We start from the raw sequence: 25671 nt of genomic DNA on the forward strand, positions 1-25671 counted from the left end.
TGACACACACTATACAACAGCAAGAATATTGAGGAAATGACACATTGATAGGTCAAAATAAAGCACCAGAAACTAACTCAACAGTAAACCAGTATGGGATAATTCTCTACTAGAAAACAAAAATAGTTATTTTTAGGAAATTCAATGATTCTTAAAAAATAAATAAACAAACAAAAAACAACACAAGAATCTAGCAAAGAAATTTAATGAAGAAATGGAAGAAGATTTAAAAACCATATAAATGCTTGAGATGATAAACTATACTAAGTAACATGAAAAGGCAACAAAACTAATAATTTCAGATTAAATTGAAGATAAGGAACTCAAAGACTATTGAAAACATGGAGGAGGGTCTGGAGAGATGGCTTAGTGATTAAAGCATTTGCCTGCAAAGCCAAAGGACCCAGGTTCAATTCACAGGACCCACATAAGCCAGATGCACAAGGGTCACATGCACCTATAGTTCGTTTGCAGTAGCTGGAGACCCTAGCCTTTCCATTATCTTTATGTCTGCCTCTCTTATATCTCTCTTTGCTTGCAAATAAATAAGTAAAATTTTTAAAAATCCATGGAGGAGATGAAAGAACAAAGAAGGAAGAGAGATGACAAGAACTTTGGGGTGGACTTAAATGAGTATTAGTTTAGTTCATAATTAATGAAAAGAGTAAGATGGATTTAAAGGTGACTTCAGAATGCCAAAGAAACAGAAAGTTTTCCCAGCAATATCAGAAAAATTCCCACAACAAGAGAAGAATACCAGTATATAGGTACAAGGTAGTCAAAAGACACCAGTAAAATCTGATTAGCAATCAAAATATATATTTGTCATACTCTCTCCTCGATAGTAGTTTCATAGTTACTTTACTAGTTACCTTCTCATTGCTGAGACAAAATATCTGACAAAAAATAAGTTTAGTGGAAGAAGGATTTATTTTAGCATATAGTTCCAGTTTATAGTTCATAATGTCAGGGAAGGCATGACAGTACGTTCTGACCATATTCAGTCCACAGTGATGACACAGAGAGTGATGGATTCTGGTACTCAGCCTGTTCTCTTCTGTTTAGATAGTCTAGGATCTCAGCCAGTGGAGTGATACTACCCAGGGTTACAGCAGACCTCCCCACCTCAATTAACCTAATTAAGATAAACATCCTTAGGCATAGCAGGAGATTAACCTAATCAAGATAATTCCTCACAAGTGATCAAAGGTCTTTTCAAGTTTACAATCAATCTAAACCATCACTTGAAACCACTCAAATCTCATTTGAATTTTTTTCCTTCTGTAAGCAGATCCATTTACTTATTTAGTGACCTTTGCTATTGAGCAAGCTTTTCACGTGTTATATTTAGATATCATCAGACAGTAAGTCACTTTATGTCCTTTTTCATAGTTTTCCTATATTAAGTTCTTAGAAGAGAAAGTAGTGTGTAAATTGTGCATATGGAACCCTTATATCGCCCTACTTCACTTAAAGTTTCCAATGTGCTAATTGTGTAGAAAACATGGAGAGCTTTCACAGGTGTGAGAATTTAGCTAAGAAAAGATAGGTTGTTCTCTAGGAAGACATTCCCATTGATGTGCCACTAACCTAAGGAAAAGGAATATAATCTCTGTTTAGATCTTAAATGTCATGCTATTCTCGTCATGAAGGCTATCAATTCTTAGGATGAACAAATGGATTGTAGCTATGCTTTCTATCAGTGTCCATTGATATTTTTATGGAATATCAGTCTCTAGTGATTGACAGCCCTTATTCCCAAATGTGAACTGCTGGACCTTCAAAAGAACAAGTTAGGTCCCGTTTGTATTCCCTTAGTTAAATTGTGTGCTATCTATATTTCACTCAGTTCAAAGGAATGTTCTCCAGCTAACTTAGGTGACTTTGTTCTTCAAGACAACATTGTATCTGAGTTAGGCTTTCTTTGGAAAAATATATAACAGCCAGTAAGATATTCCTAAAATAGATATATGCCATCTGCAAATTTTCAAATTCTTATTTTATACAACTAAACATATGTGTAAGATGTCTTGCACTATTGGATATGCAGGGGAATATGTGGGAAATAATCATGAGAATGAATATTGTAATGAACTATGGGAAATACTGTGGGAATATTTTTATAGACATAAAATAACGTTTTATAGATTATGGTTGTGATATGTTCATTTTCTTTTTTACTTTTAACCTGTCTTAAAGTTAATATTATAAAAATGTAATCTACCCACTTAAAGCAGTGTGACTAGATTTCACCTGTCTTGTTGTACCTTTGGACTGAACAGCACAAATGACTAAGCAATTTTAATTTTTTAATTTTAATTTTAATTTTTTTATTGACAAGCAATGTCTTGAATGTTGACTAATCTCAAGATAATCTATTTAACTGATTTCCACAGTGACTTGATTGGACTTTCAACTGAGGGCAAGCATATATGTTAGAAATGCTGAACATACTGCTGAAGACAACCAAAACATATTTACACAGTGTACTTAATTCAGTCTATGATCAAAGTTCAGAAATGCTAAAATGCTTTCAATATTCTTTCTTACCTGTTTATGAGCATGGTCATATGAATTAATGTGGTTGTCAAATTCCTGATGCTTATAATACTGCTTGTCACAGAGCTCACAGTAAAAATTAGCCTTCAAGTCTTCCAGAGCTTTCGCTATGGTATTCTCTTTCTCTGCATAGTCCTGGAAGAAAAAAAAAAAAAAAAAAAGAAATAAGTAAGGATTGTTAGAGCCACAAATTGGGACATTATGCACAGAGACATTGCCTCTTCTTCATAACTGATGGCTACCCCACAATAATTGACCCACAATCCCCAATGAGGAGGGTCCCTTCAGAGGGGGAAGAACAGGGAGGGGCTAACAATGGTACCAACACGGCTGTTTACACACTCACTATGTACATAGCTAATAAAGAAAAAAAAAAAAAGAATGCAATTAACTATCCATGCGTTTACTTGATCTTGACAGCTGTGAACTCAGTTATCATGATTAGAGTTAGAAACAGAACATACCAAATAACAACAAAAAAAGGTAAATACCATCTAAGTAAATTAAGAAAAACTATTATTTCTTGGAATAGCCTAGCTAATAGAGAACCTGTATATTGGTAACATTTAAAATATGTCCCTTTTGAAGAGGTTTACATTGCTGAATATATACTAGATTTTACAATTTTCCTTATTTTCTTAAATATTGATATACTAATATTATTTACCTAATCGACATATCATTTGATTGACAGTTTAATTAAACAATGTCATTTCAGACTGGACCTAAACACCTTCTGCTCCTTGAAAATCATGATATTTTTCTGCAGGTAATTATGTCACTAAACTGGAAATGGTGTCACTGTGGAATACAATGGATCACATGGTGCTTATGGGAAATATGGATAGATTTACAACTCTGACCATCAAAAGATGAAGAAAACAGTCAGATATGATTCTCACTATTCATGAACCATTAAATAGCAAAATTTTTGACTAGGCCTTCCAGATTTCCCTAAAAACAATATTACCTGCCATGTTACACTTCCTGTAATTGTTTTTAGTGCTGGCTGTGAGTACATTTTTCATGTGGAAACACTGACTGATTCTTTATCTGAAATTCTCATGTAAGAAAGATTGAAATTTCAGTTTGATCATAGAATATATTTTTCCCCTATCTTCCAAACTCTTTTACACTCCTTTAAATTCAACATAACTGGGCTGGAGAGATGGCTTAGCAGTTAAGCTCTTGCCTGTGAAGACTAAGGACCCAGGTTCGAGGCTCAATTCCCTAGGATCCATGTTAGCCAGATGCACAAGGGGGCGTACACGTTTGGAGTTCCTTTGCAGTGGCTGGAGGCCCTGGTGCGCTCATTCTCTCTCTCTCTCTCTCTCTCTCTCTCTCTCTCTCTCTCTCTCTCTCTCTTTCTCTCTTTGTCTGTCACTCTCAAATAAATAAATAAAAATGAACAAAATAAATAAATTCAGCCTAACTATCCATTGAGTCTTGCGTGCTACTATTACATTTTCCTATTCATTGGTCTTTGTACATGAAATCTTCTATAGCAGTCTTCTTTAATTTCATGAGATAAAAAAGAATTGGTGTCTAAATCTGTAAATGTTTGGTAAAATTGAAAATGTGGTTTAATATTAATAAAATTAATGACATTCTTTCCTTGTTTAATTGTAACATATATTTATATACACAACCTATTAATGCAGGTAACTATGATTTGAGGCTCATGTCCTGCAGTAACTAACCATTTGTAAAATCTATAAATACATACATAGTCCACTTTCTCATTAATTTAAGACAATTATTCATTGTTAGGCCTAATTACTTTTTGTCATCTGCACAGAAAAGTGTAATAAATTCTAGCATCATGTAAATTGTTTATGCATGATTTCATCAATTTAAATGATTAACTTACAACTTATCAGTACATTTGCAAACTATTCCCAATTATGCTATTTATTTCTCTGAAAGTAGAAATTGTTGATCTAAAAGAGTGAAAATGAATCACATTGATCTATAATTCTTATAAATTTTCATTTAATCATTGGAATGATGGGGTTTTTTGTACAAACATTACATTTCTGAAATGTATACAGATAATATCACCCCCAGTTTGGCTGGTATGTCCAATATCTCTTCTTCTCCATTTGAGTGATAATGAAATAGGAAATGAGTCACATTATGAAGATCATATAATCTAATCCATTTTAATTGAAGTTTTAAAATTTATTTTAAATATTTACTTGTTTATTTGTAATGTGGGAGGCAGTAATTTCCTTGACACTACCAAAAAAAAAAAAAAAAAAAAAGAGAACCCATTTGGAAGTTGGATTATGTGAAAGGCTTGGAAGTGAACTCAAAAGGGCAGGCTTTGCAAACAAGTGCCTTTAACCACTGAGCCAAATCCTCGCCTCTTTAATTTGACTATTATATGCATGGTGAAAGATAGAGGTGACCAAAAACAACATTAGATAAAGATATATATATATAGCAAAGGGAAAAAATGGCTAAAAATCAGAGAATACATAAATAAATGTACAACAAGTATATATAATATTCTCAATATATTAATTATCTTAGAAATGCAAATCAAAAACAGTGTTAAATATGACTTAATCACAATTATAATGACAGTTATAAAATGATATTAAAATTTGCAAATTCTGGCAAAATAACAGTGAAAGGAGAATTCTAGAATGCTGTTTGTGAGAATATAAATGAATACAGTAATTGTAGAAAATTGGACATTTCCATAAAAATACCCTAAAAATAGAGCTTCCATTTGAATTAGCATTTCCATTGAGACATATATCCAGAGGAAATTGAAACAGTCTGTGAAAAATATATTTGCACTGTCTTGTTTATTGAACTCACTGCAGCATTAGTCATCATAGATAATATCTGTAATCTGTCTAAGAATCTATGGATGAATGAATTTTCAAGATGCCATATACTCACACACTGGCATATAATTCAGCCTTTAAAAGTAAGGATCTCTTGTCATGTGTGACAACATGAGTAAGCCCAATGGACACTAGGTTGAGTTAAAAAGAAAGAAAGAAAGAAAGAAAGAAAGAAAGAAAGAAAGAAAGGAGGGAGGGAGGGAGGGAGGGAGGGAGGGAGGAAAGAAAGAAAGAAAGAAAGAAAGAAAGAAAGAAAGAAAGAAAGAAAGAAAGAAAGAGAGAAAGAAAGAAAGGCAACAACAAAATAAATATTGTCAGGCCGGGCGTGGTGGCGCACGTCTTTAATCCCAGCACTTGGGAGGCAGAGGTAGGAGGATCGCTGTGAGTTCAAGGCCACCCTGAAACTCCATAGTGAATCCAGGTCAGCCTGAGCCAGAGTGAGACCCTATCTCGAAAAACAACAACAACAACAACAACAAAAAAAATTAAATAAATAAATAAATAAATAAATAAATAAATAAATATTGTCATTAACAGTCTCATGATCTACCAACTGAGCTAGCCAGGCAATATACAGATTTAATGCAATTCCAGTTAAAATCCCAACATTGTTCTTCAAAGAGATAGAATAAATGTTCTCAAAATTCATATGTAAAGGCAGAAGTCCTCATAGTAATAATAAAAAAAAAAAAGCATGGTACTGGAATAATAACAGGAGAATAGACAAATGGAATAGAATCAAGGACCTGGGTTTTGGGTGAAGCATCTACAGCTACTTGATATATAACAAAGGCCCTAACAATATAGGCTGGAAAAAAGACAGCATCTTCAACAAATGGTGCTGGACAAACTGGATAACCATATGCAGGAAATTGAGACTTGATTGACACATCTCACCATGTACAACACTCAAGTCCAAATGGATCAAAGACCTCAATATAAAACTGGAAGTTAGCCTATTACTGAAAGAAAATTTAGGAAGAACTTTTCATGAAGTAGTAATGGAAAAACACTTCAGAACAAAACCCCAGTAGCACAGGATCTTAAACAATCATTCAAATAATGGGATCACATTAAGCTGTAGTATTTCTTCACAAACATATAATAAACAAAGCCAATCAATTACCTACAGAATGGGAGAAAATATTTGCTGAATATCCAACGGACAGAGGCCTAATCTCTACAATCTACAAAGAACTAAGAAACCTAAACATGAAAAAGTCAAACCACCCACTCACAAAATGGGGCAAAGAACTGAACAGGCAGTTCAGAGAGGAAGAAATGCAAATGGAAAACACACACTTAAGAAAAGGTTCATCATCCCTAATCAACAGGGAAATGCAAATGAAAACAATTATGATATACCACCTTATCTCAGTAAGAAAAGCAAACATTAAATAATCAAATGAAAATAAATGCTGGTGAAGACGTGGAGAAATAGGAACTTTCATCCACTGCTGGTGAGAATGCAAGATGGTACAACCATTTTGGAAAGCAATATGGTATATCTACATGAAGGAATTCTACACAGCAGTAAAAAAAAAAAAAATGACACAATGAAATTTGAAGACAAATAATCAAACATGGAACAGACCAATGTCAGAGAATCTACCCCATCACAGAATGATAATTGCCACATAGTGTCACTCGTCTAAAGCACGTAACCTGAATCTACCCAAGATGCTGACATACCCAGAATGCATCTTGAGGACTGGACAATAAGGTGGGTGGGGAGGAAGAGGAGGGCAAGGGAGGAGGTGGGGGACACAAACCTGGACCCAAACAGTACCATAAAATTCTACATTCTAAAAGGCAACCCAAATGGTTGAAGCTTCACCAGCCCCTTAGAGGGAACACCTGAATCACAAGGCCCTGGAGAGGGTAAGATGAAGACTGACCTTAATCCTCTACTGTTTCTCTCTTTCACTCTGTCCCTCTTCTCTCTAACTCTTTTATACTACTTATCTTTTTCTTCCTTCTCTTTGTGGGCACTGACCTATAACTCAAAGTACCAGCAGGTGGCTATCATTCACAATGAGCTTTTGATCAGAGAGACCTGCAATGTTTCCTAAAAGAATGACAGAACATGCTTTGGTTTGTGATTCTAAGTCTTATGAGTAATTCCCTTAGACACCCCCCCCCAAAAAAAAATACACAAATTCTGCTTAATAAATAGGATCTCATATTATATAGCCCGATATTTCTAGTAGTACAGCATTTACATAGAGATGATAAAATTTTGAAGCTTAAAATTTCACTGTTAACATATAATTATTTTAAGTTTAAAAGGTAAAATTATATTTATTTACATTTAAAATATTTAAGACAAATAATTCCTCATCCTTATTGCTACTTGAAGCACAAATGCATCAATTACATTGCTTTTTTAAGAATTGAATTAAAAAAAAAAAAAACAGTCAAGATCCTTATTGTAACAAAGATATTAACCTAGGAAGAAGTAACAAAACATTTTTATTCTATAACAAGATTCTGATAGAAAATTTCATTTGGTAAGTGTTTCCCTCTAATTCTGTTGGTTTAGAGGAGCACAGAAATAAGGTAATTAGAGCGGGGCTGAGAATGATCACTAAATGTCGTATTAACATGCTTCTTGCTCTTAGTGCTTAAAGACTTCACAATAAACTGAAGCCACTTCTAAAAAAAAAAAAAGAAAGAAAGAAAAGAAAATTTCATTTGGAAACACCAAATTTACATTTTCTATGTAACACTCCACCCAATACTTAAGAGATTCCTGTTCCAACCAGTTTAGCAGTGCTGCTTTTCTTTTCCCTGAGCCTGATTTGAGGCATCTTTCAGAGTGGCACAAAGCTTGTGTTATATTTGATGTTGTGTTTTACGCTATGTTATGCTTTATGTTATGTTGTGTTATGTAAGGAATTAATGCTAAAGGAATCCACACTTTAATGATTTTGGAAAGTGAGAATTAGGACATAAATTATTCCTCCCATTTCCAGGTGGGCATTTTTAAGTTTGGTCTGAGTAATCCAGGGAGATGGTACATACAATGCATTATAATAGTAAGTAAGTTTTCACTTTCTTGACTGCCCTCTTCTCCTGGAACATTGTTTCCTTTCCTAGAATTATTTCTCAAATAAATCTTTAATTGTTAGATTTTAATAATTATTTCCACATTGAAGTATAACATGGTTAGGAGTACTAGATTTTTAGTTTTATCTAGAAATAACTTGCTGACAATGTATATTTTACTCAATAAATGATGATATCTTTCCTGTGTTGTGATTATCCAATAGTGCCTCATCATGATTAGAATAAATTAATATAAATATGCTTATAATTGAGTATATCTGATGTTCTCTGATTACTAGCTACAAATTTGTCACAGTCTCCTATCATTTTCCTATATCTTACTGTGTCTGAAAGTTTCTTAAGTGCATATTCACTTTGATACGTGCACTTGGTATTTACTCTCCTTTAAATGTCCTTTTTACCAGATGTTTACATTAAACATTCATTCAACACTTGTAGATCTCAGAAAGACAAACAAACAAAACATGATGCTCTCTGTGATGTCCCTTTAGTTTGCTTCTAGAAAAAAAAAATTATCTTTTTTTCATTGTCTTTCCCCCTCTTTTGTCTTTCATTTTGTTACAAAGGAGAGAACATTTACTCAGGAAGGAAATACTGATGTAACACCTTTGAGTATTGGAATCACAGAGCTATATTAAAAACAAAATAGAGACAGAGCACAAAAGGAGATATTCCAAAAAGAAATTATCAGAGTATGATATAGGGGGAAATATAATTTTTTTTTAATTTGGTTGTTGTTCATTGTTCTTGTTACATAGCTTCTAAAAAGTCTTGGAATCTTCAGGATGATGAGAATGTCTTCCGGTATTTAAATAGATGAGTTATAGCTTGTGCTACCTAGGTAGCTTTAAGATGTGAAGCTCAGTGTATGATTTGAAGGGTGAACCTTTCAGCCCTTAACTCTCAGTCTCTGAGGAGTGGTGAAAGGAATAATTCTGAGTCCTTCATCTTTGGCCCATTACTCAACTGTTCATGCCTGTTTAATGGTTCCTCCAAACAAAGCCAGTCACCTATGGAGTTCACATTGCTTCTGGTTTGATGAACATTTTCCCATATGAGAGGCTGTATGCATATCTCACATCTGGAGGTTCCTGAATACATCTTGACAATAAACCAGTAATATTAATATTCTTTATGTGAGTCCTTTGAGCCAGTGTAGAAAGCATTAAGCCTATAGAAATCTTGGAAGCCCATGAATTAAAGGGGGATTTGGCTGAGCACTGACATGTAGACTGGGGATAATCTTGCAGGATAGTAATGTACACCTGCTGGGGGTGACACTAAATAGAGTTACAGTCATAAATAAATTAAAGCATATGACACACATTGTGTTTCCAAAGGAAAAAAAAAAAGATTAATTAGTGTAAAGAAAATTACTTAGATTTGATTTAAAGTATGATGTAAGTAGAAACCTATCCTAGTAGTACTGCTATTAATCAGCATGTGGTTTAAATACTTTCTCTATGTGCAAATAGTACCCTTTGTGGAGGACAGTGGTATCTATTTTCTCTGTTTGGGTGGCATTTGGCTCTGCAAGGCTGGCTTCTATTAAGAATGCACCCCAAGATGCTTTCGAAGAATGCAGAAGAAATAGCTAAAGGCTGAGGTAAGTCATATTTTTATCAAAAGTTAAAAGTGCATTGAGCAGAATTATACCAACAATGTAATTTTTAAATAGAAAGCTTAAATCTAACAGACTCCACAGAAATACAATCTCACCATTATACACCACCATTAGAGGCAAAGGCAGAGACCAAATACTGAAAACGCTGTGCAATGAATATCAAATCTCTAAGGGCACCACTGTTAAGCTCAATTAAGTCCAACTGAACAGTAAAAAGCAAACTTTAATACGCACATTTCTAAAAGCTGAAATATGTACCATTGTATTTCAACAGTGATCATTTTTTTTTTTTTTCAGAATTAGCTTCCAGGGAACTGTCATAAGGTTTTCACTGCTTCTGATCTGTGATTGTGTAGTTAATAACAACTATCAGATACATAAAAGTTCTAATCTTATAACATGTTCATAAACTCTCCATCCTCAGATTTCAAGGTACTGCCTTATACATCCCACATGGATATATCTATCATCAAGACAATGACTCTTTGGATCAATCTGTTTAGGGTTTTTTTGTTGTTTGTTTGTTTGTTTTGTTTTTGTTTTTTTTTCCTTTGATTCTCAGATACACAAAAAGACCAGGACTTTCTGAATTCTGTGGCTTAAGTCAGTAATTAGTATAGCTCAGGCATGCATCAGAAGACTAACACACTAATTCATACTCTTTCCCCATATTTCGGAAGATTATTTTTAAAATTGGCTGATATTTACCATCACCCTGAACTCTCCCTGTGGCTAGTCTGAAGGACATATTATGTTTCAAGGTAAATGTAGAAAATTATGTCACACTTTCCAATGCTCAAGGGTAACTGAGCTATGGAAGATTTCTTTTCCATATCTATTAAACCTCATATATAGGATTCCCAGTGTAAGAAAGTTATATAAATAGATTCAGCACAGCCCTACTATAAGATATGAGTGATAGTAATTGAGGGTAATTATTTCATTTTTAAAATCTCCTAAGTTTATAAGTAGTTATCATTTTCTCTGACAGTTAGGAAAAAGCCATTCAATGGTCTATGCTGATTTTCTACTCTGTCAGCTGTAGCAGAAGTTTGGGACAAGATAGTGCCATTTCTCTAGTAAATTGTTTCACTTGTGATATTAGCTTGACTTCCATCAGAAGTAGACTCTGACACAATGAGCCTAAGTGGCTTACTTTAGCCAGATGAGTATAAGTGGTTTATTTGGGGTATCAGCATATACTGGTAGAAGAGTGTAACATGAACAAAGTGAAGAGCTTACAGAGATTTTGGTTTCATTTCTGACATATACAGAATTGACTCATCACTTAACAAAGCAATCTATAAAATGACAACTATTTTTCTTTTTGGAATTATGAGAGTAAAATATATCATAAATAAAATACACCTTAAAGTCTGATGAGAAACACACATTTCAAAGAGAGGCAGAACTAGAGCCATTTTACTTGAAAGGACTTTTTAGCATTTATTTTTGCTTTTTTTTTTTTTTTTTTGTAGTCTGCTGGGGATCTAGTGCATGAGACAGATAGCTATTGTCTGAAAGTAACCTAATGCATATTTCTGGATGCTACACAATTTCCTGGGAGAGACCCTACTATTTATTCATGAAGATAATCTAAGAGATGGTTCTTGTGTCCATAATGGCAGGAGACGGGAATATTGCAGACTGAACTTTTAGCCTGGTGTTTTCTCTGTGATAAAAAAAAAAAAAAAAAAAAGAAAAAGAAAAAGAAAAAAAGACACAACTCTTTTCACAGAGGTTTTTTTTTGTTTTTGTTTTTTGGTTTTTTTTTTTGTTTGTTTTTTTTAACAGTTTAATTAAAAGGCCTTATTCCAGTCTCACCTAAGTTAATACTGGCAGTGTTGTCAAATGGAGTGAGAGCTTTCAAGAGATGGATTACAAATATGTTTTCTAAGAAGGAGAATACGCAGCTGGGAAAGATAGAAAAGCAAAATCCAAGTTTATCTTATGAAAAAAATACACAATATTTTCATCCACATCCATGTGGCACAGATACAGAAAAACAACTAGTACTTAGTATTATTCAAGAACACATAGGTTGGGTCTGTAAAGATGGCTCAATAGTGAAGCATGCCAGTCCAAATCAGGATTTTCAGTACCCCATTAAAGCGAGATCTGGGAAGTGCTGCACACATCTGTACCTTGTTTTCAGTGTCAAAGTGTCCTGGGTGCTCATTTTTTATGTCTGTCTCTCTTTTTTTCAGTGTCTCTCATTCTCTCTCTCTCTCTCCCTCCCTCCCTCCCTCTTTTAAATAAATGAACACTTTATTAAAGAAAGAAGGCATATGTTGTTCCTCTGTCCATACCTCATTACCCAAGTAAAGAACTCTAGTATATTATTGAATTATAGCTAGGAGTGCTGTATTATGCATGCCTTCTCCAAGGAAGTATAGATGGAAAATCACAAAATTTTTAAAATAAGGGTTCAAATCCAGGAGATTAAAAGAATACTTTCAAGCCGGGCGTGGTGGCGCATGCCTTTAATCCCAGCATTCGGGAGGCAGAGGTAGGAGGATCGCCATGAGTTCAAGGCCACCCTGAGACTACAGAGTTAATTCCAGGTCAGCCTGGACCAGAGTGAGACCCTACCTCGAATAACCAAAACAAAACAAAACAAAAAAGAATACTTTCGGGCTGGAGAGATGGCTTAGCGGTTAAGCGCTTGCCTGTGAAGTCTAAGGACCTCGGTTCAAGGCTCAATTCCCCAGGACCCACGTTAGCCAGATGCACAAGGAGGCACATACGTCTGGAGTTCGTTTGCAGTGGCTGGAGACCCTGGCATGCCCTTTCTCTCCCTCTCTCTCTCTCTCTCTCTCTCACTCTGCCTCTTTCTCTGTCTATCACTTTCAAATAAATAAACATAAACATTTTTTAAAAAAGAATACTTTCTTGGAAAGTTATCTGTCACTGTATGTGAGTCACTGTAGTGTTGTGTGAAGGTGAAATTAGTGACAAAGTACAATGAAAATTGTAGATTAATCATGTACATTATGACATTTAAGTACGTACACTTTATATATACTTTATCTATCTATCTATCTATCTATCTATCTATCTATCTATCTATCTATCTATCCATCCATCCATACTAACTATACCATACTAATTATAATTTCTATCTCCCAATCATTTATTTATGTTTGGAAACACTGAGATCATCTTTTCCAATTCTTCATAAAATATATAGCATGAAATTATTATGTATAGCCACCCTACTGTGATAATACACTGGAAATGACACCTCCTATCTAAATGTTGTGGTACTCATTATATATGGTAAGCCCCAGGCTGTCTCAAACTCTGTATGTGGCCTAGGCTATACTTAAATTCTTTATTCTCCTGCATTTGCTTCCCTGATACTGCAAATAATTCCATATAAGGAAATCAGGAGACTTTTAAAATTGTACTTAACATTAAAAATTATAGTAGGTACAATGAAAAAATATTTCAGAAAACAATATCACCATATATGCTACTATTAAGTTTTAGACTTTGGAGAAACAAGCCATTGGTATGTCTGGAAGCCTTGGCATGTGTTCTGAATGGGATGAGGGACTGCTGAAGAAGACATTCACAGAAAATGCATGAGTTCAGATAAGGAGAGTGTTGACATATAGGCACAGAAATAGAAATGTTGACAAAGGTTAATAAAGAAGCCATTGTAGATTTTTAAGGAAGGAAGGAAATAGAACAGGCTTATATATTCAGGTAAAAAATTACTATGGGATAAAAAAATTTAAGAACAAAACAGAAAGGTATTAAGGGTAGATGTGAAGAGACTCGAAGTGCTAAGGACAATATTTCAGGTGGGGAAAAAGTTGTATCATTAATGAAAAGAGGACCAAGCAGGGCAAAGTGTATTGGACTGAAAAATCTGAGAGACACTGTGACGTGATATTGTGAAAGATAAAATGAAGTATACAGTGGAGTGTTCTAGTTGAAGAAAAAAGGCAATTTATTTCGCAAAATTTAGTGACTAGGAGGTCTAGCAGTGAATAGACTACCTCATTTTTTAAAAATTATTTAGTTATTTATTTGAGAGCGACAGACACAGAGAGAAAGACAGACAGAGGGAGAGAGAGAGAATGGGCGTGCCAGGGCTTCCAGCCTCTGCAAACAAACTCCAGATGCGTGCACCCCCTTGTGCATCTGGCTAAACGTGGGACCTGGGGAACCGAGCCTCGAACCGGGGTCCTTAGGCTTCACAGGCAAGCGCTTAACCGCTAAGCCATCTCTCCAGCCCGACTACCTCATTTTTTAAAGTATATTTTATCTATTTATTTATTTAAGAGGGAGAGAGAGAGAGACAGAGAGAGAGAGAGAGAAAGAATGGGGCAGGCCAGGGCCTCCAGCCACTGTAAATGAACTCCAGATCATGCACCTCCTTGTGCATCTGGCCTATGTGGGTCCTGGGGAATTGAACCGGAATCCTTTGGCTTTGCAAGCAAATACCTTATCCACTAAGCCATCTCTCCAGCACTACTACCTCAAGTTATGGGGATAAACCAATTGAATTAATGTATCAATAATATATCCATAAACATGCCATACACATTAAATATACTTTCTTCCTAACGAAACAATTAGGTAGTCTCAATCCACAAACTTGGTCAGGATGGTAAACTATTGAAATAGGGACTACAAAAAAATGACTCTAAATACTTGACTTTACATGATAAATCTGTGTATATCTCACATTGTATTTTGCAAGAGCAGGCTCTAGAAGGATGCATGTTTACTAAAAGGCATCTTAGTTAATAATGTACTTAATGAACATAGAAGATTAAGGAACCTGATAATTTGGGGACTTTGGAGGTGCTAGGGATTAAACCTAGGGCCTTGTGCATATTATGCAAGAGCTCCAACCCTGACCTACATCTATAACCCCAAAGTTCCTAATATAACCACTAGAAGATGCAGACATATAGCAAATGTGGATTTGGAAAAGAAATGCTTGATTTCCTAATTTGAGACTAGTTATACTATGTCATAGAATCACAAATCTCCTAATTTTTCTCATTTTCTGACCACACAGGGATACCTTGCTGAGAACAAAATAAGGTAAAATAACAGTACTCAAAACGTTTAGCTTCATTCATTTTCTGAAAATGTTTTCTCAAAAAAAAATAATAATAATAAGTGTAACACTGTAGGTATCACATCCCAGAGCTTCCCTGATGCCCTGCACAGACTATCATGTAACCACAGCTTCCGTAACAAGAGGAGCAATACATGGAGGCCTGCTGTCCTTCACATTACTGCCAGCAGGCTCTGTCCCTGTGGTTAATTCTGCTTTGTCTTGAACTCCAAATGGGAATGATAGTTCCTGCATCTGACACATTGTTAGCACAGCAGGGGGAAGCCTGTTGGGAAATAATCATGCATTTCAGATACCCCAAATAAAAGGGATATTTTCACAAGAGAATCATTTCAACTTTGAAAAAAGAAAGTACACTAAAGTTTGGATGGAGGAGACATAATGGAGAAAAGTAAGATATTAGTATTCTCTGGTTGTTACAAATGAACGCCTCCCTACCTATTCCTGCCTGAGCAATACAGGCACTCTGATGAACACTTTGAGCTCCAGTCTGTATATGAAACCAAGTTGGGAAGAAGGGTTACTCCTCTTCCTAGTTCACTATGGACTCATGGAGTCTGGCATTAGCTGGCTCGGGCTCCATCACCCACTCTTCTTTCTCTAATTTGGGACATAGAGCTTTCTTGGGGGAGTATGTTGCTGAGGGAGAGTTCAGTGTTATTACAGCCAGCACTTTACCTAAGAGTTTGGCTCACTCTTCTGCTGCTGTCTCCACCTGCTGTGGCAGAGGTGATTCTGATCAGGTGCTTTGTCCCAGAAGTGAGAAAGAAATTGAACTTGTTCCATAGACATTTTTTGATTGTGTTGTTTATTTTCTTAGTGTTTATATTTTACATTCTTTGTATATTGTGTATTAAGCACGCCATGTGTAGAGATAGAAAAGATTTTCTCCTGTTCTATAGGCTGCCTCTTAATTGTAATATTTGACTCTATAGGTCAATAAACAAGCAAACAAATAAAAACAGCATAGGATGGAGATACAAAGAGAAGAAAGTTTCGTTGGGATGGGGAGGAAGAAGAGGGAGGAAAATCTTGGGGAGTGATATGCAAAATGCATGTATGAATGTCAGAAATTTAAAAAATCAATGAAAACAACAATAGTTAAAATTAATGGGCCTCAAAAATAAGACAGAAAATTTCAAAGGGTTAGTTGGGAAGAAGAAACACTCTAGCATGAGTGAGGGAAGTATTAGAGAAGGAAATTTGGAATAAATGATAAAAATAGGTTATATGCATGCGTGAAAACTTCAAAAGTAAAATAATACATATCATCTCTCTCTCTCAAACACGAACACTCACACAGGAGCCCCAGAGAGATAGCTCACAAGTATTAAGACCTTTTTTTTTTTTTTTTTAAATTTTAGTGAGCGAGAGAATGGGTACGCCAGAGCCTCAGCCCCTGCAATTGATTCCAGAAGCTTGCATCACCTCGTGGGCATGTATGATCTTATGGTTGCCTCACCTTCGTGTGCCTGGCTTATATGACATCTGAGTCAAAACTGGGCCCTTAGGTTTCACTGGCAAGTTCCTTAATGGTGAGTCCATGTAAAAATGCTAGGTGTGGGGACAGGTGCCTATAATCTCAGTGTTCTCAAGATAGAGTCAGACAGATCCCTGGGGCTCACTGGTCAGCTTGTCCAAACTAATTGGTGATCTCCAAGTCAATGAAAGACCCTGTCTCAAAACAAGGTGGACAGTGTAACTTGCAGATAACACCTACAGTTGTCTTCTGGCCTACACATACACACAAACACCACACACACTCATACATGTACATGATGTACACATGTATACATGCACATATCAACATTTATGCACCATATGTAGACATTGTATACAAACCCATGAAAAAAATAGAAATATAAAGCAAAAAATAGAATAATCTCCCAAACCCCAGAAATACAGAACAGGGATTCCACGGAGATGATTTAGTGGCAGCATTCAAAACAAGACATGAACAGACCCAAAACTGCTGAGGCAAAAATAACTGAAATAACCTCCATGAATTGTATACAAGCCCATACGGAGCTTCCATTTGTTCACTGTAGCAGTATGTGACACTATATGTGTTTTAATATATAGTTCTCTAGCCTAACACTTTTGTTTTGTTTTGTTGAATGAATAACAGTTTTTTGATATAGCAGAACTTAAAATAATTTGGAGGCCTTTGTAAAGTTATACTTACCCAGATCCATAAATATTATTTTTAATTCAAAATATGTTGCCTAAAGTCTGATATTAACTCATTATTGAAATTAATATTTCTTTAAATGTGGCTTAATGTTGAGTTTTGTATTTAGAATATCAACTTCAATTCAGTTTTAAATACGTTACCAACTGAATATTGGGGAAAAAAGAGATTGTTTCCTCATTTGACTTATGGAGAGAAGCATGAGAAAACAGTAGAGCTTGGATTTTTCTTATAGTTACTGATCATAAAGCATGGTCCCATTCATAAGATAGATAAGAAAGTTCCAGTAGGTTTATTTGAGTCATACTAATATTAAAAATGATTTTTTCAGAGAGCATTGGGAAATTAGTAGAGAAATTTGGGTTCATCCTATGCCCAAATTTCATATGATGCTGGGTTTTTTTTGTACCATATTTCAAAATCAGGTCATTTAAAAGGTTTAAAATATAACATCTAGAAATGATTGTTATTTGAAAATGGAAAATCTGGGAATTCTCCAACTGTCACAGAGTAAGATTTTTATTTAGTTGTCTTTTTTATGTAAAGTTACTTATTTATATTAAGCATGTTATGTTAAAATACATTTTATTCAATGGTATCATTAATTCATTACACAGGACATTAACTACTACTTTGCATTTTCAAAGTATACATTCAATTCTAGACACCATTTTTCCCTTTTATTCCTGCAAAAATAATTCTATGCTTTGATCTGTGTTGAAAGATAGGTCAATCTATTCTTAGTTTGTCTGTTTTGTGAAATAGCTATGAATCAGCACTGAATTATGCTATTGGGAAAGAAATATAAATTTTCAACTATAGGTTTATACTAGACTTTAGGAAATATATTTTAAATTAAAAATTAATATTTAGAAATTTGAAAATGTGTAGATTTGCAAAGGCATCCAAAATTTTATAAAAGTTTCATATAAAATTATACAAATGAAAGCCTATAATCTTTATTTTATAGTAATAGAATTGTACATTATAGAAAAGGAATTTTGTACAGATATTAGACTACTAATATAAATTTAATTACTGATATGTATAGTGGTAGCATATCATTCATTTAAATTATATTAATATAAATATAATTGTCCAAATGAATTAGTTTCAAGTGTTAGATTTATGGTTTAGAGATGTAGTGTTTGGATTGGATATCAGTTTCAGTATGGGTTTTATATATATGAGTGCTGGTTTGATTGGCATAAAAGAGAGGATCTGAGACTTAAATTGCCAATTGTATAAACCTTAGGGCAGGTAATTATGTGATTGACCTATGACTGTTAACCTCAAATAATGATTAGATTCAGTGACTGAAACAGATTTTCTAAAACAGCAACAAAAGCAATAATTTCTATTTTAACTACTAAGAAATATGGCACATATACATTTTTAAGAATTACATATTGCCTCATCAATACTGATTTTTTATCTTATAAACATAATGCTTCTGCTATTATGACATTAAATGTTACAAGTCCTTGCTCTTATGATTATACTTTAATAAAATAGTCTATGAGGCTCAAATCATGGGAGGAAATCATTTAAAATAAGATATACACAAAATATTATATGTTATAGATTTTAATAGAAATCTGATTAACCTATGTTTTATTAATTCAAGGATGCTCTGTATTTTGTCATTACTACTAGAAGACCTAATTCATGGACAAAATAAAGGAACCTCCTAAGTATGTCTTTAAAGTATGAAACAATAGTAATAATGGTGAAGCAGATTTATGTAGCACTTAAAATTCTTCATGCATACAACACTTCAAATGCATTATACAGTGCAGTGGTCATAGAAGTTTGCCACTTCTGTCTAATTTTTATTGCCATATTACAAATAGGGGTTCTTCCACAGTTTCCCTAACCTATCCAAATTCAGACAGCCTGGTGGTACAATCTGGATTTGAATACAAATACTCTAGCTCTGAAGCTGGGTTATGGATTGAAATTGTTGGTCATAAGTTATAATAACCAAAACAACACTACCCATGATTTCCCAAACAGCTGTGCTCACTGCTAATTATGAGATCCCAAGAACAGTAACAAAGTCTATCTCCTATATGTTATGATACTAGTCCAGATTCCTGGCAAATATCCCTCTGTGAAGGATCTCATGGGTGTTTTTGAGCTCAGCTTCCTCTTCTCTGTGGGATACCAGGTCCTACTCACAGCCATTTCTGCTGCCAGGGCTCCTCTGTTCACTGAGCAGCTTTCCTACCATTTCTCCTAGGGGAGGCTTTCCAGGCATCCAGTGGTCATGCCAGAATTAACAGCTATTGTCCTGGCCAAAGTCATGTGGGGGCCTTGGTGATTGTGAAGGTCAGCACCAGAGGGTCCAAAGACCCTGTACAGGCTGAAATTCTGAGTCTCACAATATATGTGCAGTGAGCTTTCATGTGCTAATAAAGAGTCACAGTCAAGTAACACTAAGAATTTAAAAGCCAACACTAAATGACAAGTAGTGTTATTTCTTCATGTGTTTTGTTTGAAATGTACAGTTTTAGATTCTTAAATCTTGTTCAAAATCTTGCTATTATTTCCTTCTCCATTTCTCTGCCTCTCCCATCTTCTGTCTATCTGTTTCAGGAAAAGTTTCAACTTTGGGATTCTTCCTTATACAATATCATTACATTTCACAAGTGTTTTACTTTATTTTTCTTTTAAATATCATGTAATAATAAACAAATAAAAAGAAAAAAACAGTATCTTAAAATGTATATACACATCTTATTCAATAAAATGTGAGGCTAATAATATATTTGAAGGAAGAGAAGTTGCAATGGATAAAATATTCATAAGAACCATTAAAACTAAAGGATACGCCATAATTTTGGAGCTAAACTACCCAGAAGAGGTATCCATTCTGTTTTGCACTTCATCTACCAGGATCTCTCCTAAATTCCAGATTTACCAGGAGGAATAAGGAAAGTTGCTGGTACAAAACAACTTAATTTCATAGAACCATTATAAAATACCAAGCACTATGCTGGATGTTTCTGATTTAATCTTTAAAACAACTCTGGAAATTAAGACCTATTAACCATAATTTATAAATTAGGAAAATGAAGAACCCAGAAGGCAAAATATCTCTTTCAAATTTCAGAGATATCAGTGGCAGAGGAAAGATTTAATTCCAACCAGAGGAATAGGATTTAAATCCTTTTTTCCCATTAGAACTTCAGATATTACAGGATGTAAAGCTTACCTGCTTTTGTGACATACTGATCCTTTCATCCTCAAGCCACTGTGTCTACTCATCTTATTTTTTCGTAATTCAGAAGCTCACTGGAAAACCCAGAAAACAAGTTGATCCCATAATTCTGTCTTCACTGTCTCCTCCGACCAAAAACCAAGCCTGGAGTAGAGTTTGCAGGTGCTTTCCAAGTCTTAATGCTGACCTTTTCATTGTTTACTCAGCCATTCTGAGTTAAACTATTTCTCTTTCATCTGTGTTCTGTAGCTATATAGCAATTTCCCAAGGTATTCTAACTTGTTAGTTTGTCAAAAAAAATTATGTGTATGGAGGAGATTGTTTTCATACTTGCTTTCTGAGAATCTATAAGCTTAGTCTCTTAACACGAATGTACTTCTAGGCTCAGATCAGTCAACATTTGCAATGAAACCTCCATAAGTACAAGATGAGACGGCACTACATATACCATTAGTAGGCTGGTCATTATCAGGTATCCATTCCCATGTACTTTTCCCCCACGTTTTTTAACTGCTATTTTCCAGCCCTAGAAATAACCAGTAGTTTTCTCAAGGCTGCAGAGATCATGGTAAGGGGATGTGCAACAAAAGTTAAGGAATGTGCAGCCAATATCAGTGGGGTCAGTTGTGACATGGCAGATCCTCAAAGGAGTCTACAATACCTTTGTGTTCTGAAAAGCTCTTTGTGCTCTGTAAAGCTGAATCATTCAATGGAGTTAGATTGTAATCTAATTAATAAAGTAGTCATACTAGACTACATGGCTAGTTGTGTATGTTATTATACACAGAGCAGCAGCACATGGTCCCAGTTCAGGAAAGTAGACTAAACATAAGGAAGAGGACACTGTACTGTTTTCCCTGAGAGAATGACTATTTACTCCAGAACATGAGTAGGACAAGATTACTGGATATTTGAGTGATGAGGATTTTGAAGGTTAGCATTAAAAAGAGGTCAGTATTTCCATTACAGAATTATTTCCATGTTGCTAAGAAGTATTCAGGAGGGAGACATAGTAAGAAGAACCCTCCCTCCTTGGATTAGAGCAAGTTTCAAGGACTGGACTTAAACTCTATTTTCTCAAAAGAAATAGCCCTTATTAGATTAGATTGTGCAGTGATTTACATTCTGTTGCATTGTAGGAAACTTAACTATCATATCCTGGAAGATAATAAAGGCATATGGGAATATAGGAAGGAAATCATCAACATATATAGTGAAAAGGGGCTGAAGTAATGATAACCTCATTTCTTTAGTGAGGAGTAGTTACTAATTACTTTTAGTGTTGTGACAGAATATCCTGATAAAACAACCTAAAGTAGCCGGGTGTGGTGGTGCACATGTTCAATCCCAGCACTTGGGAGGCAGAGGTAGGAGGATTGCCGTGAGTTCGAGGCCACCCTGAGACTCCATAGTGAATTCCAGGTCAGCCTGGGCTAGAGTGAGACCCTACCTCAAAAAAAAAAAAAAAAAAACCTAAGGAAGGAAGGGTTTATTTTGATGTGTAGTTTATTGTATGGTGACTCTTGGAGGAGAAGATAGCAGGATCATGAAGCAGAATAACCATTGTGTCCAAATTTAGGAAGCAGAGAATGATTAATCCTGGCTCTTACTTCACTTTTTCCTTTTTATATAGTCTGTGATACCTAGATAATGCAATGATGCCACACATATTTATGAGTGTCTTCTATGCACAATTAAACTAATCTAAAAAATTCCTTACAGATATTTCTAGAGATTTGTTCCTATGGTGATTATAAATCCAGGTAAATTGAAAACCTAGATTTACCATCATAAAAGGTAAAGGTAGCTATGTTCACATTCACTATCGGATGCTGTTCTCAACAAACAATGAAGAAATGGACTTTCTGAATAAGTCAAACCAAGTCACTAAAAAAATGAACAAGGAACTGATCCTCAGAGTGAAGGGCCTATGTCCAAAAATTTCTACCATGTACAGTCAAAAATGTTCACTTTGAACACAACAACAAAAACCTAACTTTCCAACATAGTGTGACTCTCTTTGTCTGTTGCTCTCAGATAAGTAAATAAAAATAAACAAAACAAACAAAAAAAGAAAAAAGGACAAAATTTTATCAAATTTGATGTTACATATAATGCTACACGTTCTACAATGAAAACTAACTCTAAGTAGAAAAAATGAGAAGAGATCCACATGTGGATGCTACATGAAAAAATAAAGAAAAAGAATCTTAAAAGGAATTCCAACAATTCAGTAGATGATTTGTTATTAGAAGCAATGGGGACTGGGAAGCAATACAATGATGTATTCAATGTGACAAAATAAAAATAAGAAAAAAGATGCATCTTACATGCAATTACACTGTCAGACAAAATGGAAGCATCCACAAATAATTAGAAATTAAATACTTATTTTTGTCAATTATAATAAATACTACAACAAAAATCTTCATGATGAAAACAAACTGTGCTAGGTATTAATTCAAAACATATTTTGACTAAATACCCTCAAACTTCAATATGTCAATATAGGTTATAAGCAGGTGAGATTTATATGTCAAAATCAATAAGGAGTGAGACAAATAAGAAATGCTAAGTAATTACTATGGGATATATTTTTATAATCATGGAAAATGCTAATCAAAATTTTAAAGAAAAGAAAAAAAAAGAAATGCTAAGTAAAATTAGAGGCACAAAATTTAAAATGTAACTTATTTGTTCTTGTTCATCAAACTGATGTAAAAGACCTAAAATTATACAGTATAATCATTCTAAGAATGTAATTTTTATTTCAACATATGTCGATAGTAAAGATACACACACATTCATATATATATGTATGTACATATATATATATGTGTGTGGGTGTGTATGTGTGTATATATATATATATATATATATATATATATATATATATATATATATATAATTTCCAAAAGACCCAGGTTTAATTCCCCAGTACCCACTTAAAAGCAGATGCACATGCGTCTGGAGTTCATTAGCAGTGGGTGGAGGCCCTGGCATGCCCATTCTCTCCCTTTCTATCACCTTCTCTCCCTTTCTCTCAAATACATAAATAAAATATGTAAAAAATAGTAGAAAATGACTGCAAACATACAATAAAATGTCCAACTTAACTGAAAGATGTTAAGGACAATTGGAGAGAAAGAAATAGCAGCAGCCCTGCAAATGTAAACACACTACAATAGTATTTACTAGGAACAGAATGCATACTCGGAAGACAGAGGGATTTACAGAATTGGTCAGCTATATCTACTAAATATTTTTGACAGACAATAAAATTTCTATCTAAATATCAAAATGTTTGAATTACAATGATGTAAAACAAAATATTACACAGGCAGCAAAAATATCAGAGTCACTGTATAATTACTAATGTCAAGCAAAACTGACTCTAGTGATAGAAGGAACAAAAATTGTGTTTCCATTAGAAACTTTGTACATTTTAAAGTGCTAATGCATTCTAATGATATAACAATTAAAGCACATATGTACCTAAAAAGAGACCAACCAAATGCATGCAGCAAAAATTGAGAGTGTGTGTGGAACATGATAATTCAAAAATATTTGGGGACTCCAATACCTCACATTAAATATATATAATGTAACTAGGAATATAATTAAGTAACACATGCAATGTTTGAACAACTATGTAAACAATGACATAGACTCCTATCAATCATTTTATCCAACAATGGAACATACATTCTCTTCAAAAAGTCAGTTGTATCTCAAACAAATGCAATGAGCAGTCTTCCCAGTCACCGAAAAATTAAATTGTATTTTTCTTTGCTACACATAAAAAGTTTCAAAGTGAAATGAAAAAAATAACTGTGGATTTATTTGTATCATCAAGAAAACAATAATTGGGGATTTGAAAAAGAAACTTAAGTCCAATACTGATGTTCCTGATGGCCCTCAGTTTTCCCTTACAAAATGATATTCTAGAAGTGGAGTTAGTTCACACATTCCTTCATGAGATGATTATTTGCCTTGAAGGAGAAGTTCTTCCATTCATCCCATCTGCCTCAGAACACATGCTCAAAGACTGTGAAGCAAAAGACCTTTTGGTATTCATTCTACTGATCAACCAGATTACAGCCAAATTTATGATTCAGTTATTCCCATTTCTACAACAAATGTTCATGCCCCTGCTTCCTGCAATTTTTGAAGTTCTGCCCTGACCATCAGAAGACAATGACCAGTCTGTAGCATTAGAGAAACAGATGTTGTGGAAGAGCTATTTTGTCTTTCTGCAGACCTTTCCTGGCAGTGGAATGAGTGAAGTTATCAGAGAACGTAGAACGAGTGCTGGTTACCGTCATCCAAGGAGCAATTGAGTACCTAGATCCCACTGCCCAGAAAACATGCTTCATCATACCTGCCCTCTTTACAAATGGCTCCAGAAATGACTCAGGAGTTCTGGCGAGCACATCAGTAGCCTGATGCTAAAGTTTTAAAAAATTACCTAAAGGTATTCTTCCAGAGAGCAAAGCCCTAGGAACCAGATTTCCTTGTGCCTATTTCTTGATCAAGAATTCCAGTTAATAATTTATAAAGAAACAGGTTTACAAGTGCCATCCTCACTCATCCTCCTAACATTGTTCCAAGCTTATTGCAGTGTATGTGTTGGGATTTTTCTGTAAAATGGGTGTGATTTGCCCATAAATACAGGTATGTGACAAAAAAAAAATGTTGCTTGCATGTCAGCTCAAATTGTTCTGAATACAAATGCTGTTAAAATCAGAGCAGAGTTATCCTAAAAAAAAAAAAAATAGTTTCAGTAGGGCTGGCAGAATGGCTTAGCAGTTAAGGCATTTGCCTGCAAGGTGAAGGACCCAGGTTCAATTCCCCAGGACCCGTGTTAGCCAAAAGCATAAGGGGGTGCATGCATCCAGAGTTTGTCTGCAGTGGCTGGAGGCACTGAAGCACCCATTCTCTAACACTCTCTCCCTCTTTCTCTGTCAAATAAATAAATAAATAACAATAAAGTATTAAAGAATGTTTCAATATGTGATGGCCAAGTAGAAGAAAATATGTTAGATA

The 25671-nt window shown here is 34.6% G+C and overlaps 1 protein-coding gene across 2 annotated transcripts in view; it reads right to left on the reverse strand.

Annotated features, from left to right (window-relative positions):
* Znf804a (zinc finger protein 804A) overlaps positions 1–25671 on the reverse strand; it is a 279798-nt gene that overhangs the window by 62389 nt on the left and 191738 nt on the right. For both annotated transcript variants that reach the window (XM_045148506.1, XM_004660276.2), the window contains exon 2: positions 2551–2694. In XM_045148506.1, the coding sequence (XP_045004441.1) occupies positions 2551–2694 (144 nt within the window). The remainder of the gene's footprint in view (positions 1–2550; positions 2695–25671) is intronic.

Source organism: Jaculus jaculus, chromosome 4, assembly GCF_020740685.1.
Source record: "Jaculus jaculus isolate mJacJac1 chromosome 4, mJacJac1.mat.Y.cur, whole genome shotgun sequence".
Classification (NCBI taxonomy): Eukaryota; Metazoa; Chordata; class Mammalia; order Rodentia; family Dipodidae; genus Jaculus; species Jaculus jaculus.